General features: G+C 42.1%; 1 protein-coding gene across 1 annotated transcript in view; it reads right to left on the minus strand.

The window, feature by feature from the left end:
• Window positions 1–19,562, minus strand: part of Bmp6 (bone morphogenetic protein 6) — a 162,804-nt gene that overhangs the window by 28,132 nt on the left and 115,110 nt on the right. Inside the window, exon 2 of the mRNA XM_048348501.1 lies at window positions 9,992–10,184. Within this exon, the coding sequence (XP_048204458.1) occupies window positions 9,992–10,184 (193 nt within the window). The remainder of the gene's footprint in view (window positions 1–9,991; window positions 10,185–19,562) is intronic.

Below are 19,562 nucleotides of genomic sequence, written 5' to 3' on the forward strand. Positions count from 1 at the left end.
GGATTTGTGAGACTAGAAATCTGATGGAATTCAGAGTGAAATTCAACATTGTGTTGGACATTCTCATCAGTACCATAAAAGAATAAAAAAAGATAGGAACTAGGGAGGAAGAAATAAAACTTTATAGGTGGTATGATTATAGTTATAGAAATTCCTAAAAGACAATTATAGAAAAATTATTAGAATTGGGGCTGGGGATATGGCCTAGTGGCAAGAGTGCTTGCTTCGTATACATGAAGCCCTTGGTTCGATTCCCCAGCACCACATATACAGAAAATGGCCAGAAGTGGCGCTGCGGCTCAAGTGGCAGAGTGCTAGCCTTGAGCAAAAAGAAGCCAGGGACAGTGCTGAGGCCCTGAGTCCAAGGCCCAGGACTGGCAGCAAAAAAAAGAAAAAAAAATTATTAAAATTAATATGTAAATTATCAATGGCTTCTGAGTACAAGATCATTATACAAAAATCACCTAAAGATGGGCACTCTTGGCTTATGCTTATAATCCTAGCTACACTGAGATCTAAGATCAAGATTCAAAGCCAGCGAAAGCTGACAAATCTTGAGACCCTTATCTCCAATTAACCATCACAAAGCCAGAAGTGAGCAAAAAAGCCAAGTGGAAGCATGAAGTCTCACTACAAAAAAACAAATAAAGAATATCCCCCCCCCAAAAAGCTACCTGTTTTTCTATATGTGAGCCAAAAATAATTAAACACTAACAGTTCCCTAATACCTTTACAAAGCATCAAAAAATTAATACCTAAAGTTAATCAAATAAAAATGATCAACACAGGGCTGGGAATGTGGCTTAGTGGTAGAGTGCCTGCCTAGCATGCATGAAGCCCTGGGTTCGATTCCTCAGCACCCCATACACAAAAAGCTGGAAGTGGTGCTATGGCTCAAGAGGTAGAGTGCTAACCTTGAGCAAAAAGAAGCCAGGGACAGTGCTCAGGCCCTGAGTTCAAGCCCCAGGACTGGCATAAAAAAATGATCAATACAAAAAACTCCATTATTGTTATTAGACCAAGATTTAATACTGTACTCTTGAATATATACTCAATATTGCTAAATATTGTAAATTATTCCCAAATTCATCTCTATGTTTAATGCAATTCTACTCAGAAGCCTAAGAAGTTTGTTTTTATGGAAAGTGACAAACAGATTTTAATGTTTACATGGGAATACAAAAACGGTCACTAGTAGCCTCCCCCTTCCCTCTCCCCTAAATACATATCTCAAAAAACAAATTTGAGAGATGTACACACTGGGCAGTAGCAATCACTATAAAACAAAAGAATCAAGACAGTGCAGTACCTGTGGAAGAAAAGAAAATTAACCAATTAACAAAATAAAGATCCAGGAAGCAGACCCATATGTACATGAGCACATTACATATGATGATGCCATTGAAGTTTCTGGAAAAAGATCAGTATTTTCAATCATGGGACGAGGCTAGTTAGGTTTGTTTATTCTGACATACAGCTGGGGTATCTCATCTAGTTTAGTCCATGTTAGTATGCTGAGAACATGCTGAGAACATGGTTTCCTCTGTCTCTGCCTTTTGTGATCTCTACTGTAACTCGTCCAAGCCAAACACACCTTTGTTCTCCTGACTTACTTCTGTACTCTTTATTTCTAAGTACCTAACTAAAACTTCTGTACAATTCTGCGTGTTTTCCATTTAACACTTGTTCTTTCATCTGGAAAAACTTATATTCTACCTGTAAAACATGTCCAAATCCAAGATTTCAGTCAAAAGTTAAGGTGATAATTCAATCTGGAATTGATCCTGGGGATTTCAGGAACCTAGATTGTGAGTTGATCTAATAAGATCTTTCTCAAAAGTTTGAAAACTATAAAAACAGTTTGTCTTGGGTCCTTGATTATGCTTTTATTCACATCCTGCAGATTCAGACATTAGCAAGAAAGATATGACACAATCTTTAGAAACAAATATATATACACACACACCATTGCCTCTTCCAAAATAGCAGAGTATATTTAGTATTGCCTTTACCAGGAAGAAATTTATTTTAAATTATCACTTTACATGTCTTCCAAAAGATAATAGCATGATAGAACATGGAAAAGAAAAGTTATCACAAAGAGAAGATAGACCACTGTTTTAAAAAAAATTTAGCTGCCAAAACATATTGTGTAGAATGGAATATCAAAGCTATCAGAGGCTCTGTGGCCAATTCATGTGCCAGGACCATGACTCATTTACTCAACATGTCTCTTAAAATTTCCTACTAGCTTTCAAGAGATTCTCTTTGACTTCCAGAAATATAACTTAAATTCAGTTTAAAACAGGAAAAGTATGTCCATAAAGAGTAGATAAGGGGGCTGGGCTATGGCCTAGTGGCAAGAGTGCTTGCCTCGTATACATGAGGCCCTGGGTTCAATTCCCCAGCACCACATATACAGAAAACGGCCAGAAGTGGCGCTGTGGCTCAAGTGGCAGAATTGCTAGCCTTGAGCAAAAAGAAGCCAGGGACAGTGTTCAGGCCCTGAGTCCAAGCCCCAGGACTGGCCAAAAAAAAATAAAAAGAGTAGATAAAAACCTCAAAACTAGAGATGGGTGCCAGTGGCTCATGCCTATAATCCTAGTGGAGGAGCCTGAGATCTGAGGATCCTGGTTCAAAGTCAGCCCAGGCAGGAAAGTCCATGAGACTTTTCAGCAAATTACTCAGAAAAAGCCAGATGTGATGCCGTGGCTCAAGTCATAAAGCACAAGCCTTGAGCAAAGAGACTCAGGGACAGCACCAAGGCCCCAAAGTCCCAGGACCTAGAAATAGAGGTCATGAGGATTTGTGAAGAGCAACATGGAACTACCCTGCTGGCTAGCAGTACAGGAAAGGTCAGAAAGGGAAGACAGCTGAGTCTGTCATATGGAGGTTAAAGAGGCCAGTGGATAAAACAACAATTATTGTAAAGAAGCACATATACTCTTGTCAAATTTTTTCTAGTCTTTCTTACCTTCCTCTAGAACAGCTCACGATAGTGCAGTGATTGACTAAGAGAGCATAAATATTGACAAATGGTTTTCTACAGGAAGGACTAGAAAGTCCAAGTACCAGAGCCTGAAATCTTTCATTTGTAGAGATTAATTATATCAAGTGAGAGGTTTCACCTTCACGCTTCTATACATATTCTACACTCTGATCCACTCTGATCATATTTACTACCAATTACACACTCTTATCCTCCACCTTCTCTTCCTTTTTTTTTTTTCTTTTTGCCAGTCCTGGGGACTGAACTCAAGGCCTGAGCTGTCCCTGGGTCTCTCTGTACTCAAGGATAGTGCTCTACCACTCAAGAGCCACAGCACTGTTTATGAGGTGCTAAGGAATCAAACCCAGGGCTTCATATATGCCAGGCAAGCCCTCTACCACTAAGCCACATTCTAAGGCCCCTCCTTTTTTGTTTTGTCTTCCCTAGGGCTAGTGCTCTACCACTTGAGCTGCAACACCACTTCTGGACTTTTCTGAGTAGTTTATTGGAGATAAGAGTCTCACAGATTTTCTTGCCTTGGTGGCTTTGAACCACGATCCTCAGATCTCAGCCTCTCTTTTTTTCCTGCCCAGATTCCACAGAAGAGAAAACATGTAGCTGAACACTGATGGCTTGTGCCTGTAGTCTTAACTATTCAGGAGGCTGAAATTTGACAAACATATTCAAAACCAGCCCAAGCAGCAAAGTCCAGGAAATTCATCTCCAATTAACCACGAAAAAGCCAGAAGAGGAGGAACAGTACCCAGGCCCTAAGTTCAAGACCCAGTACTGGCACAAAAAGAGGAAGAGAGGGAGGGAGGGTGGAAGGGAGAAAGGAAGGGAGCCAGGGAGAACAGAAAGGAGAGACTGCAAGTCACTTATCTTTGTGAGATTGGCTTATTTCACTTAATCTCTAATTCCACCCATTTTCCTGAATCTGACATAATTTTTTTCCTCCTCTTCCTGGTGATAAAAGGTTTGAGCTCAGATCCTTGTGTTTGCAAAGCCAGTGCTCTATCCCTTAAGCCTTGTCCCCAACCCTTTTTGCTTTAACTTTTTAAACAGGTTATTGTGTTTATGCCAAAACTGGCCTGGACCTACGCTTCTGCATAGGTGGAATGACCAGCCCACACTACTATGTCCAGCTTTTTATTGTCTGAGGTGGCATCTTGTAATTATTTCCTCTGGGTTAGCCTTGAATAATGATCTTCCCAATCTCTGCCTCCCAAAGTAGACAGGATTACAGGTGTGAGCCATTGCACCTGGCCCCTTCCTTAATACTGATTCTCAAATTTGTATGTAAATGATCATATTTTCTTTATCCATTTATCCATTCCTGGCACCCAGGCTGATTGTACAACTTAAATGTTGTGAGAAGTGGTGTTATAGCAAGGAGATACATGAATCTCTATCCCATTGGACTTTGAGTTTTTAGATATGCAGAAAAGAATAGAGCTGGATATTTTGGTGGTAGTATTGCATGTGTATGTGCACACACTTGCCTGTTCTGGGGTTTGAACTCAGGGCGTGGGCACTGTCCTTGAACTTCTTTTGCTTAAAGTGGACACTTTACCACTTGAGCCACAGTGCCACTCCTGGCTTTTGGTAGTTAGTTGGAGACAATAGTCTCACAGACTTTCCTGCCTGGGCTGGCTTCAAATCACAAGCTCAGATCTCAGCCTTCTGAGTAGCTAGAATTACAGGCATGAGCCACTGGCACCCAGCTGTTTTTAATTTTTTTTTTTGAGGAAACTACATACCGATTTTCCTAATACCAGGGCCTGAATTTGGCTAGTATGTGTGGTTGTTTTTAACGAGTCCTGGGGCTTGAACTCAGGGTCTGAGCACTGTCCCTGGCTTCTTTTGCTCAAGGCTAGCACTCTACCTCTTGAGCCACAGTGGAACTTCTGGCTTTTTCTATATAGGTGGTGCTGAGGAATCGAACCCAGGGCTTCATGTATACAAGACAAGCACTCTACCACTAGGCCATCTTCCCAGCCCCTAGCATGTTCTTATACTATCAATGGATCAGAGGAGACCCTCTTGGGAGATTCACACCAAAGCTCAAAAAATTGGAAGTATAGAGACATGTTGGATGAGATTGTTCACCTCCTGACACTCAGCCTTTATCACGGGACTGACCCTCTGACGTTGGGTGACTGGTAGGAAGCATGAAAACAAAAGTTGAGGCATTATTTGGTCTTGGCAATGTTCCTATGTGCCCTGCTGCATTCTCTCAAAGGTGACATGCCTGTCCTGTGAATCTGATGGGGCAGGGTATACTACTAATGAGAGAATGGAAAAGAATGCTTTTTCCAAGTTGTCTGACAGTTCTACATTTTTTTGAAATGCTATGGATGGTATCCAGGGCCTCATATATGAAAGGTAAGGAATCTACCACTATGCCATCACAGCCGGACATGGAGATGCATGCCTGTAATCTTTGCTCCTCTGGAGGTTGAGATTGAGAGGATCATGGTTGGAGGATAGCTTAAGCAAAATAATAATAATAATAATAATAACAATAACAATAACAATAATAATAATAATAATAATAATAAGGCTCTACCTCAACAGGAAAATGTAGGGTAGTGGTGTGTACCTGTTACCCTAGCTATGGTAGGAAGCATAAATAAGATCATAGTGCAAGCTGGAAAAAGTGAAACCCTGTCTCCAAAATAACCAAAGCAGAGAGGGTATGGCTCAAATGGTAAAGTGCCTACCCAGCAAAGTCAAGGACCTGAGTTTAAACCCCACTACTAAAATAATTAAGGAATATAGTAGAGTGCTTGCCTCATATACAGGAAGCTCTGGGTTCGATTCCTCAGCCCCACATATATAGAAAAGGCCAGAAGTGACGCTATGGCTCAAGTGGTAGAGTGCTAGCCTTGAGCAAAAAGAAGCCAGGGACAGTGCTCAGCCACTGAGTTCAAGCCCCAGGACTGGCCAAAAAAACAACAAACAACAAAACAAGCTAAAATAATTAAGGCATATGCATACACACATACACACACACACACACACACACACACAAATACAGAGTGGTTTTTGTTGTTGTTTTGTCGGTATTTTTGTTTCTTTTGTTTTTTTGTGCCATTCCTGGCGCTTGAACTCAGGGCTTGTCCCCCCCCCTCCCGCTGGCCCCCCGCCCCGCCGCCTCCCCCACCCTCACCCCGGCCACCTAGGCTAGTGCTCTACCACTTGAGCCACAGTTCCACTTCTGGCTTGATTTTGGGGGGTAGGTAGTGGGGTAGGTAGTGGGGTATTTAATTTTAGATAAAGCATATCATGGGCTTTCCCGCCTGGGCTGGCTTTGACTGTCATCCTTAGATCTCAGTCTCCTGAGTAGCTAGGATTACAGGTTTTAGCAACAGGTACTCAGCATGGAGTGTTTTTTGTTTTGGTTTTGTTTTTAAGAAATAAAATGCAACCCCTCTGTACATCATTTTGACAATAAATAATTATTCAAAAAAGAAATAAATATAAATACTCAAAATAACAACAACAAAAAGAAACAAAATGCAAAGGACATCCTGAGTGGTGTGGACATGAGTGTAGATGGCTGGGTGGCTTTCATTTCATTCTATAGCCTATTGCATGTCTCTCCATGATCCAAGTCCTGGTGCAGGACTTCTCTCAAGCTTCGAGTAAAGTACTAAGTGTTTCCTTGACATTACTCAATGCATCATCTGTTCAAGTTGCCACTCTTCTTTTAAGGTGGGGGCTCAGGTTTGAACTCTGGACCTCATGCTTGCTCGGGCCTGCAGGCTACCACTTGCACCACACCTCCAGAGATGCTATTCTGGAGATAAATCCTCACAGACTTTTTTTTTTGAGGGGGGGGCAGGACTGGTTTCCAATTGTGATGCTCCAGATCTGAGCCTCCTGAGTAGCTAAGATTAGAGGACTGAACCATTAGCACTAATCTTTTATTTTATTTTATTTTTTAACTGACCTGATACAACTCTTCATCTCAAACACAAATCCTTCCTGTCCTTCTCTGACCCAAAGCACCATTTGCCTAGAGCTTTTGTAGAGCATTTGTCTAGCATGCCTGAGGCCCTAGGTTCAAGCCCAGTACTGCAGAATACAAGAAAGACTCTAATGGAGTCTAATGGAAAGGGGTCTAATGGAGAAACAGAAAAAGCAAAGTAGAAAACTCTGACTTCCCCTCACTCCCTTTCTCAAGGAGGCCAACTATTTTGCAACACAAACATTTGCAAAATGAAGTGAATTCATCAAGTGCTACAAATTTCACTTCAACACAGATTAGACAAATACGATTCTTTACAAGCTTGGAAAAGGGTATTTAGCCAGGATACCTCAAGAGGCACAGATGGGGAGATCAACATCCATACCCGAACCCCCTCCCTGCAGCTAAGTCTGGAGGTCCCTGGAAGAAGCCGCAGGAGGCCGGGGCTCCTGGCCCGAAGATAAGAAAACCTTCCCGAGGCCAGCCTACAACCCTTTAAAAACACAACCGTTCCCGCAATGTTTTCCCTCTCCTGGGCACAAAAATTAAACCTCATCCCACTGCCAAATGCTCCCATCCTAGGAGGGGAAGGACCGAGAGCTCTCTGCTTTGGGAGAGAGCCATCCGAAAGTTGGGACTATTCAAGATTTTGTTTTCCAAGCTCACTGCAGGCCTCAAGGAAGTAAGTCCCCGCCACCCAGAGCACACGGCAGCTGTTCTTTTCTGGCTGGAGTTCAGTATAAACCTCACAAAAGTTCCATCAGCTCTCTTAAAATAATAATAATAATAATAATTTTGAAAAAAAAAGTCTTAGCCATTAATTTACAGCTTACAGTTTTTACTATAATGCTTTCTCCCCAGGGGACAGGGAAAATGATGCGTTCCAGAAAACTTCACAGCCTCAAAGGTAGCAGTAGGTCATTCCCAACAGAGAAATATCATGGAATGAATGATAGGCAGATTGAAAAGTCCAAAGCTAAAACCGTGCCCAAGAATCTCTGAATATCAATTCTTCCCAAAGAATCAAAGATGAACAAAGAGCAATGAATGACTTGTGGCCCAAATGAGGCCCTTCACATTGTCAACTGGAAAGCTATTGAACTGACTTTCAATTGAGGGGTGAAAATCAGACATGTGAAAACGTCCCCATCAAAGATTTTGGTCCTTTATAACAATACCACATGGCTGTGTCTTACTTGTTAGTGAATAATCCCAGTTGACCAAGCATTGTTGTATGTCCAATACTATGAGATGTCCTCCACACCCCAACATGAAGCTTCCACCCCACCCAGACATGAAGCTAGACAAGGGTGAGTGAGACCCTGGTGGTGCCTTCAGTAAGGAAATAAACCACTCATAGGGAGAGTTGCTATTCCTTGTGACTGCTGTGTGAATATTTGTGACAGCTCACAGAATGCAGAAGAAACCAACGTTATTCCTTAACCTTTCAACAGTCTTGTGAAGTTAATATACTTCCAAGACTCAAAACAAGAATCTTGACTTAAATTCTTAAGTGAAGGTTAAAACTCCCCTAGGGGTCTGGAAGCATGGGCTTTCCTGGCCCCCTCTTGTCTCTTCCTTGTCACCTGTGTATCTACAGTATAAGTACCAGACTGTCACGACAATGGGCTGATTTCTACACATTGACAACAACAATGCTGCTTCTCTATACATCCTGTTCTCTTCTCCCAGACCTAATAAATGGACATCTAAATACCAAGCCCCATTCAAATACCTTTGTTTCTTTTTGGTGTCCTGCAGGTTTGAACTAACCATTACCATACTGCATCCCTCTGTTCTTCCTATCCTCTTACAACAATTGTACCCTGGAAGTGTTCTTTACTGCTAGGAACCACCATGAATATCCTTTACTGGATAATTTTCTTTTTTTTTTTTTTTTTTTTGGCCAGTCCTGAGGCTTGGAACTCAGGGCCTGAGCACTGTCCCTGGCTTCTTTTTGCTCAAGGCTAGCACTCTGCCACTTGAGCCACAGCACCACTTCCAGTTTTTTCTGTTTATGTTTGCTGAGGAATCGAACCCAGAGCTTTATGCATGCTACGCAAGCACTATACTGCTAAGCTACATTTCCAGCTCCAAATGGAATTTTCTTTTGCCAGTCTTGAGGCTTGAATTCAGGGCCTGAGCACTCTCCCTGGCTTCTTTTTGCTCAAGGTTAGCACTCTACCACTTGAACCACAGTGCTACTTTTTGCTTTTTCTATATATGTGGTGCTGAGGAATCGAACTCAGGACTTCATGTGTGTAAGGCAAGCACTCTACCACTAGGCCACATTCCCAGCCCCCAAACTGAGAATTTTTGAACAATGGTTTGGATTTACTTTAGAAAACAAGGATGATGATTGGGGGTGTGGTTCAAGTGGTAGAGTCTACCTAGCAAGGCCCTGAATTCAAACCCCAGTACCACCAAACAGAAAAATAGAGAGGGGGAGGGAGGGAGGGAGGGAAGAAGAAGGAAGGGAAGGTAGGAGAGAACAGGGGAAGGGAAGGAAAGGGAAGAGAATAAGAATAATAGGCATATGAGAGGAAAAGAAAAATCTATCCATCCTTTGGATCCAGTGGTAAAAAATGCAGCATAAACACTTACTCAAATGTAAATGTATACATATTAGATGCAAAAATACTTGGCTAAGTCACCTGAATTAGTATCTCTTATAAATATCACTACAGAATTTTGGTATGGGCATTCATCTTAGCCACCCTCACCGACCACTCTAAGTGGGGACCTAGCAGTAGTGAGTGACATTTTACCCACAGTAGAAGCTATAGTTGTCTGATCTCAAATGATGCTGAGTACTCACTGGCTTATTGATAAAAAGATAACTATGGGATATGAATTTCACAGCCAAAGACGTTTCCGTGTAAAGCCTGCCCTTCAGAACTCCTCTGTCTTTATGCTCACGGCTGACCCAGAGTTCCAGTGCACCTGCCACAGACATACTTGGGGTCACATGATGACAGGAGAAATGGGAGCCAGCCCCACATGTGGGGGGCTTCCTTGAGCCTTCATACCTGTGCTGGTGCTCCTGTAAGACTTGATAAATGCTGATAAGAAAAGTTTGGTTTTTAAAACTGCCCACAACACAGTCCTTGTAGATGCGGAATTCTGCAGCCGTCACCGCCTCACCCTCAGGAATCTGGGATAAGTTGAACTTGAACTCTTTGTGGTGTCGCTGGCGAGGGGAGAATTCCTTGTCGTACTCCACTATAGGGTTAAACAAGAGAGAGTGACAGCTATTGTTACTTGACTAAGTGCCACAGGCTCACCTCACGAACTTTTCCCCGCCCGCTTTTCTCCACAAGTGTATTACCAATGGCGACTTCCAGCAACCAGGGCATGCAGTGAAGAACCTTGGCTAAACTGCCAGACAGCCAAGATGGAAGTCCCTCACCAAGCCCCTCACTTCACCCCAGGAGACCACAACCTTCTTTGGCCAAATTTACCTTAAGTAGTATAGTTTGGATACCTGGAACTAATTTACATGAGATCAAGTTATTTTAGTTCATGGCCTAATGGTTAGGCTTCATGTTTTCCTCATTAGCAAAAATAGGAAAATAACCAGGAAGCTGGAATGTGTTGTTGGGGTGGGGGTGGGGGCGCAAATGGAGAAAGGACGGGTGTGCAAATATAGTCATAACATTCAATGTACATGTGTGAAGTTGGAAGCAGATAAGTTGAAGGGGGTTGGAAGAGGTGGGGGAGAATGACGGAATGACATTGCTCAAGACGCATTGTACACATAACTTACATGTTGAATTGAAACCCTTTTGTATATCTAATAAAAAATGTTAAATGGCAAGATATGGCTATGGGGGAAAGGTTGGAAACAAATAAAGCAATGTGCAGGAACCTGGGCACCCATCCTGGCCTCATGGTGGTTCTTGTCTCCTCTTACCGCACTTTCCCCATCCTTGATCTGGTTACTGTGTCACCATTTGTAGCCAATAGGACCAAGGCTGGCCCTGAGTCAACCTTAGCTGGTGACCCGGTGCGGGGAAGGAGAGTAGGCATTGAGGGATTCTGGAGTTCCAGGACTCTGTGGATTTTGCTGGCTACCCCTTGGGCATTGTTACTGAGGAGTTGAGGTTAAAGCTTCCTAGGAAATGGCGCCTGCCCTCCTCCCACTGGTGGAAGCTGAGGGTGGATGCCTAAGGGGAGCCACCATTTGCTCCGAGAAGCGATAGAGGCCCATTTTATCTGCCATGAGATAAAGGAAAGCTTATGGGGCAAGACTCCATGGTGTCACTTGCTATTTTCTAACTGACATTGAAAAAAAAAAACCCAGGAAAATGGTGGAGTCAAAAATGTATGATAGCGGGGCTGGGAATATGGCCTAGTGGCAAGAGTGCTTGCCTCCTACACATGAAGCTCTTGGTTCAATTCCCCAGCACCACATATATGGAAAATGGCCAGAAGGGGCGCTGTGGCTCAGGTGGCAGAGTGCTAGCCTTGAGGGGGAAGAAGCCAGGGACAGTGCTCAGGCCCTGAGTCCAAGGCCCAGGACTGGCAAAAAAAAAAAAAAAAAAAAAAAAAAAAAATGTATGACAGCAACCTAGTTTTCCATTTGTGGATGTGTAAAGGGAATACGGTATATATTCACAATGGATTAATAGTCTTAAAAAAGAGGAAAATCTTGCCGGGGCAATGTAGATGAAACTGGAGAACATGTTGCTAAGTGACATGAAACAGGCAGAGCCACACGAATGCCCCATGCTCTTGCTCACAGAAAGAATTCAGGAGAAATTCAATTCTTCCACACAGAAAGTACAACGGTGGTTGTCTTGGGTTGGGAGACAGAGTGGGAGGGGACTAGGGCGAAGGAGGTGAATGTGTAAAAAGGTTCCATTTGGCAACTAATGCACAGATCATGATTAATTAATAATACCATATACTTAAAATTTGTGAGGAATGTCAGTATGAAAAGGGCTCTCTATAAAACAATCAAAAAGTGGTTAAATACATTTGCTGAAGTCACTTATCAGCTTGCTAGTGGTAATGGGTTCAGAATGGATATGTGCATTGAAACACATTATTCTCTTCCAATAGGTTATGACTTTTATTTGTTAATTATACCTCAAAACTAAAACACACTGGGGCATGATAAATTATACAGGGCTCTAGGCATTCACATACAGTGAGACACAAGGATACTCTTAGGAAAAGGACACAAAGGTGCAATGCCTAGGTGTCTCTGATCATATAAAATAATATTTATCAAAATGAACTCCAGGAAATAGAACCAAGAGGGTATTTTTTCCTTTGTTGTTGTTTGTGTTTTCTTTTCATCTTGTTTGTTCACTGATCTGTCTTTGGGGAGAGTAAAGGGGGGCACAGAGATGGAGGGACAAAGGATTAACACATGCACAAGTGGTACTCACTAAATACCATGTTGAAAACGAACTATGTAACCTGTGGGTGGGGACGAGAGGGAAAAACTGAGAGCAAGGGAAGGGGTGACATTTTCTAAAAAGAAATGCGCTCCTTACCTGACTTATGTAACTCCTCTGTACATCATCTTTATAATAACAATAAAAATAAAAAGTATATTTCTTCCTGAAGACAAAGTACCAAAAATTGTAATTACTGATGATTTTTTAGAGTCAGCTTTCTGACTCTAAAAATTGAGAGAAATAATAGTGAGTTAACTCCAGAGGTTTCACTCACAATGGTTGTAATAGCACAAAAGAAGGAGGGCTCTGCTTCCACCATTCTTTTCCCTGGAGTAGGGAAATGTTTCTGCCCTCCTGCTCCTGTTTCTCTGAATGGCAACCCCAAAGAAAGCTCGTGAGCAAATTAATCTTTTATGGTAGACTTTCCCTAGGGCATGTGAGTAAAAAAATAAAAAAGAAGAAATCAAATTACTTGTCATCTCCAACTTTCCATTTCCTCCTATGTGTTTTGTTTTCTGTAATTGCTAGAGAAAATCTTTAGAGATTTAGCACCTTTATGAAAACAAAAGACTTCATAATTCTAGAAAAACCAAAGTCTTTGATGGTATTCACAGTACTAAGGAAAAGTTAAGCCACCTACTCATACAGGGTTTTCAGTAAAGAAGTTCCCAAACAACATGTAATTATTCAATTAATCCTTCAGATTTGAGTTATCCGCCGGGCCCCCCCCCCCCCCCCCATCTTTTTCAGGCTTGAGAGATTGAGAAAGAAAAAAGCTTTGGCTTTGTAAGAGCTTAAATGTGAGAAAAAGAGGTCCAACAAGAAAACAAATCACAGCTCAGCCCCAAGTAGACAGCAGGCTCATTAATTACTGGCTAAGCATGAAAAGCAATATTGTTGAAGAGTTCACCCCAGGACGCCCACAGGGAGAGGGTTTCACTTTTCCCTAAAACTGATCTGCCTTCTACGTTTGATACGTTATCACTGTTGGTTAAAAATGACTCAAATCTGATTTCCCAAAGAGACTTTTCAAAATATAGTCAAACAGCTTTTCTACTTTAGAGCACAGCATTCTAGAGTGCTTAATTCCAATGTAGCTAAGTGAAAATAAAGCGTCAGGATTCATTACAAGAGCATGGGTACGAGTTATCTTTCAATGGGTCTTACTATGAACAACAGAAAAGTATGGACATGAAGTGATATATATGAGACAGAAATTAAGATATTTCAATCATAGGGAAAAGAGAAAAGGACAAAAATTCTGAAAAATGAGAAATGAGGTAGGTAGTCTTTAAGAGCATTACCACCAATAAACCATACCCTCAAGGCTGGCTCTATAACTTACTTTGACCAATGGATTCAGTCATACTCGTGAGGACCATCCAAGGCTAAGCCATAAGTTTTGAGCTTTCTTCTGTGCTACCATGAGCTACCATGTAAGAGGTGTGATTACCTAGAAACCTCCATGCTTGGAGATAGGCTCAAACTGGAGAAGTACATGGAGGAGAAGGCAAGAGAAGGAAGGGGGAGAGAGAGAATGAATGGTTCATTCAGTCAGATGTCAAGAGTCCAGCCAACTTGGGCATCTGGTCCATTGGAGTTTTGGGTGACTCTGGTATTGGCCATCAAGTGATGCAACTCTATCAAAGATCTTGGGCAATAACCACCTTGCTGAATGAATCCAATCATTTCACAGGAAGGACAGATGAAAATGCACTGTGGTTTTTAGTTGCTCTGTTTTGTAGCAATATGCAACTAAAAGAAGAAAAGAGAGGATGAAAGTGATTCAGATTGAAAGAAGAGAAAAGAAAAGGGAAGAACAAGAGGAAATCTATACTAGGAAGGGAGAGATATTTTTTCTTTTAATTTATTTTTTGCCAGTCTTGGGGCTTGAACTCAGGGCCTAAGCTCTGTCACTGAGCCTCTCTGTGCTCAAGACTAGTACTCTACCACTTGAGCCACAGCACCACTTTTTCTTTTAATGATGATTTTATTTATTCTTTAAATCTTTTCAAAACTTAAAAAAATAATTATTTATTTGTTGTCAAAGTGATGTACATAGGGGTTACAGTAAGGCAGTGGGTACATTTCTTGTACAATTTATTACCTCCTCCCTCATTTCCCCCTTAGCCCCTCTCCTTTTCCTTCTGCCCCATGAGTTGTTCAGTTTGGTTTACACCAAATGGTTTTGTAAGTTTTACTTTTAACGCCTGGCTTTTTTTTTTTCTTTCTGTTTATATGGTACAGAGGAATTGAACCCAGGGTTTCATGTATGCTAGGCAAGCACTATACTACTAAACACATTCCCAGCCCTTCAAGCAATTCTTAATAATAAGGATTGTCCAATACTGGAAGGAAATAGGCAACTGCAAATGGGAGAAAGAATCCAGTCATGTGTGGGGACAAACATCTGTAATCCCAGCACTTAGGATAAAGAGGCAAGAGGATCACAAATTTAAAGTTAGCTTGGGTTACATGCTGAGACCCTATCAAAAAGCTAAACAAACAAAAATCCTAGGAAAAATATCCAGACAGTATACAAATGAGAACATGGAGCATCATCCAAGGCATTCATTTTCCTATAGCGTGAATTAGAACCCTTGTCCTTTTACACAGAAGCCTTGCCCACGTCACCTCTGCAATGGTGACACTGTTAGAAATCACACTTAGCAGTCTTTCCATTCTTCCATTTTAGGGGAGACCCCTGATCCCTGTCACCCTACAAGTCTCTGCTTCCTCCATCCTTTGCTCGTTTCTTAGTCAACAGTCTTGTGTGGGCTGGGATGTAGCTCAGTGGCAAAGCGCTTGCTTAGCAAGTGCAACGTCCTGGGTTCGATCCCCAGTTCCAAAAAATAAAAAATAAAATAAAAAGACAAAAAAACAAACAACCAGTCTTGTGTCACTTAGCTCCACACTGAGACACATTTGGCACTTACTCCAAAGCAAGGCAGCCCCACTTTCCCCAGGAAACCTCAGCCTTCACCTCTGAAGTTTGTTTGGAACTCATTCTTCTTTTCCTCCTCCTTCACCTACAACTAAATATACACATTGTATTTCCTAATGCATGGAAAGTTAGCACGGAAGATACATGAAATAAGACATAATTGGGTTATTTCCATGTGCATTTTGGAGATTTACAGGTAAAGTGTGAAACTAGCCATTCAAACTATATTAGTCTGGATGCCTGAAATGTGAGACAGTGCAATAAGGGAGAGGGGAAAAGAAGCTGGATTTTAAATTCAGTACTAATGTTGTACCATCTTTTTCTTGTTTGGTTTATTGGAGGTCATTTTTTTCACTACTGCTTAATGTGATTATAATAGAGATATTTTAATATAGGCATTTTCTGAAAAGCATTCTCACTATCTGAATTATGTCAATTAAAATTCTCTAGAGAAAAATAAAGCCCCCTTTTTCAACTGCAAATATACAAAAGAGAAAATGAGAATAGAGAAAAAGAACAGAAAACTGTGTTTAAAACATTTTTCTAAGTAATCACACACATGATTTCCTTACTCATTGGGCTTGCTTCCTGAGTCATCCATTCTGGATTAGTTAAGGCAATTCCTGCAATTCCCAGTAAGTTTTACACTTCCCAAATGCTTTGTGTTTCTACTTAGTTACATGCCAAACTTTAAATTCTTAAAAAAATTAAAAACCCAAAACAAAAACAACCAGTCCACTCCACCTACTAATGTAGCATTTTGTTGTGCCAGTTTCAAGGCTTGAACTCAGGTCCTTAGTGCTGTCTCTGAGTGTTTTTGCTCAAGGCTAGTGCTTTACCACTTGAGCCATAGTTCTACTGGATATAAGAGTCCCATGGACTTTCCTGCCTGGGCTGGCTTCAAACTATGATCCTCAGATCCCAGCCTCCCAGGTAGCGAGGATTACAGGCGTGAGCCACCAGTGCCTGGCTACACATGTACAGATTCTGATAACCACCTCTGAAATCCAGATCCACAGCACTTCTGCCCCACAGAGGAAATCCCTGAGCCTGCCCATGAATGTTTCCACAAATATTTATGACTACACTCAATGCATACATTATTAAGTCCAGCATTAAGCATCTATATATCATCATTAGTAGTAAGGGTAAAACCAGGTCATTTATTATTTTTTAAATTTCAAAATAATTTTTATGTCCAAATATAGGCACTCATATCACTGTAGGCTGGGAATATACTTGGGAGCTACAGCGACACAGGTCTTACCAGGGAGAGAAGCCAATCTCAGCTACCAGCAGGGAATATGCAAAGCACCTAATCAGTATATCTCTAGATGAAAATTTTAGTATGTATAACCTTGATATTGACCCATCAATTCCAAACACTAGTTCTGCACAATTATAAGGACCTGCATAAAGAAACAACCACCAAGGCCTGGCGCCGATGGCTCTCACTTGACATCCTAGCTACTTGGGAAGCTGAGAATAGGACCAGAGTATAGTTCAGGTAGTCACCTGGACAGGAAGTGAAACTCTATCTTAAAAATAACCAGGGTATAAAACAGGGCTGGAGACACGGCTCGGCAGTACAGTACCTGCCTGGCAAGCTTAACCCCCAGTGACATCACAAAGCAGAAAGAAGAATAAAAAGGAGGTGAGGTGAGGAGGAGAAGGGTAAAGAAGAGGAGTGGGAGGAAGAGGAAGAGAAGTAAAGAAAAAGAGAGAGAAGAAAGAAAAGGGAGGGAGGGAGGGAGGGAGAGAGGGAGGAAGGAAGGAAGGAAGGACATGGTCCTGGTGGGCTCACACCTGTAATCCTAGCTACTCAGAAGGTAAGATCTGAAAATCACGGTTCAAAGCCAACCTGGGAAGAAAAATCCATGAGATTTTTATTTCCAATTAACCACCAAAAAGCCAGAAATGAAGCTGTGGTTCAAGTGGTAAAGTGCTAGCCTTAAGTTCAAGCCCTAGTGTACACACATACACACAGACACACACAGACACATACACATACACACTAGCAACTCAATATACACAGCAGGCATTTTTTCATAATTGAAAATAAGTTGGGTGCTGTTGCATCACACCTATTATCTAGCTACACAAGAGGCTGAAATCTCAGGATTGCAGTTCAAAGCTAACCCAGATAGGAAAGGCCAGGAGACTCTTATCTCCAATTAGCCATCAGAAATACAGAAGTGGTGCTGTGGTTCAAAATGGTAGAGCATTAGCCTTGTGCAAAAAGAGCTCAGGGACAGTGTCCAGCCCCTGAGTTCAAGCCCCATGACCACAACTAAAAGAGAGAAAGAAAGAAAGGAATGAAGTAAGGAGAGAGAGAGAAAGAAAGAGAGAAAAGAAAGAAAGAAAGGAGAAAGCGGGAAAGAGGGAGAAAGAGAAAGAGAAGGAAGGAGGGAGAGAAAGAGAGAGAGAGAAAGAAAAGAAAAATAGCACCTCTACCCAAACATAGATGAGATAAGGTAAAAAGTAATAATAGTGCATGCTTGTAATCTCAGCACTTGGGAGGCTGGGTCAGGAGGATTTTGAGTCCAGCCTGTGCTCTATAAAAAATACAAATAATAGATGGGGCTAAATGAGGTGGGTGTGATGGCTTGTGCCTGTGGTCAAGAGTGAATGTGCTTAACTGATGTGACAAAGTAAAGCTTGGAGATCTACTGTGGCAGAAGCTGTCTTTAGCAGAAGCTGGACAGAGCTATGATGGGGAAAATGCATTGGTTGCACAGGGCTGAACTCTATGCACATGGAGCATGCATGGTGTGGTGGTCCTCTGGGAGGCATGGACTTGCAGACACCATGAGTCTACAGTATCTCTATAGTTTATATAATTCAGAATCTGTTCTCCAAAACATGAACCCCGCTGTGGGGAGGTGGGAGGTACTTAATTTGTTTATTTCATTGGGTGTTTGCAGATTTTTTTAAGTTTATGTTTGAAGTTGACACTGAATGTATAAGTAATGCTGTCTGTACAAGCAACTGAATGCCTATACTATTGCTTTTGTAAGAAAAATCCCACACTGGAGTCTCTGTCCCCCTTTGGGCACCCCAGCTTACTACAAGAACCTTAGAGCAGATGCCCCACCATGTCCCCAACCCCCGACTAGTCTCAGGCTCCACAGTGGTGATGGTCTTTGTGTTCATAGAACCCCACTCAGTGTTCTCAGGGATGTCTCCGCGCCCCTGGAGGCCCGGTGCCTTTGGTTTGCTTGTGTTTGTTTATCCTGGATCTCGCTGTAAGTTAGCAGGAGGCCCCACAGATTATCCACTCTGCAATACCTCCAGAACCCCACATCTTTTTTTTTATCTCTTCATGTTTGGAAAACAACATTGGGGACACATTCCTCTCAAGCCCCAACACAAGCCTACCTCTGAGGAGTTTACAAAGCAGATTCACACATATTCTTATCGCATCCGGTTTGTGACAGCAATGTCCCAGAAGGAAAGCAGAGCAAGTGCTAGGAGGTCCGTCACATCACAAGGAATCTGAGGCCCAGGGCAGTGTGTGGCTCTCCTCTGCTAGTCCGCCTCATGACTTCAGCTTCTTTCTGTGTCAACTCCTGTCAAGTTGTCATCTCAACATGTACAAGATGAAACTCGTCATCTATCTCCCTGTGAACATGTTCCTGTTAAGTCTATCTCTGGGCACTTCAAATTGTCTAACTGATCACTATTCCTGTTAATTTTACTTTCTAGAACTGCACTGTCCAATATAATAGCCATAGTCAATAGTAGCTGGTTTGTCCCCCCCCCCCCCCAGTATTGGGGCTCAAACCCAGGGCCTCATGCTCTCTTGCTCACAGCTGGTGTTCTACCACTTGAGCCACAACTCCAGCCTGTTTGCTGGTTAACTAGGAATGAGAGATTTTTGGACTTTTCTGCCCAGACTGCCTTGGGAACCTTGATCCTGTGGGTTTCTGAGTAGGTAGGATTATACAAATAAGGTACTGGAACCACACATGATAGCTAGCTGCTTAAGTTTAAACTGACTAAAAAGTGAGAAATGCACTTCATCCCAATAGCTACTATAAAAATCGTAGTTGGGTGCTGGTGGCTCATGCCTGCAATTCTAGCTACTCAAGAGATCCCAGTTCAAAGCCAACCCAGGCAGGAAAGTCTATGAGACTCTTATCTCCAATTAACCACCAGAAAACTGGAAGTGACTCAAAGCAGTAGACTGCTAGCCTAGAATGCTAGAAGAGCTCAGATACAGAGCCCAGGCCCTTTAGTTCAAGCCCT

Source organism: Perognathus longimembris, chromosome 6 (genome assembly GCF_023159225.1).
Source record: "Perognathus longimembris pacificus isolate PPM17 chromosome 6, ASM2315922v1, whole genome shotgun sequence".
Taxonomy (NCBI): Eukaryota; Metazoa; Chordata; class Mammalia; order Rodentia; family Heteromyidae; genus Perognathus; species Perognathus longimembris.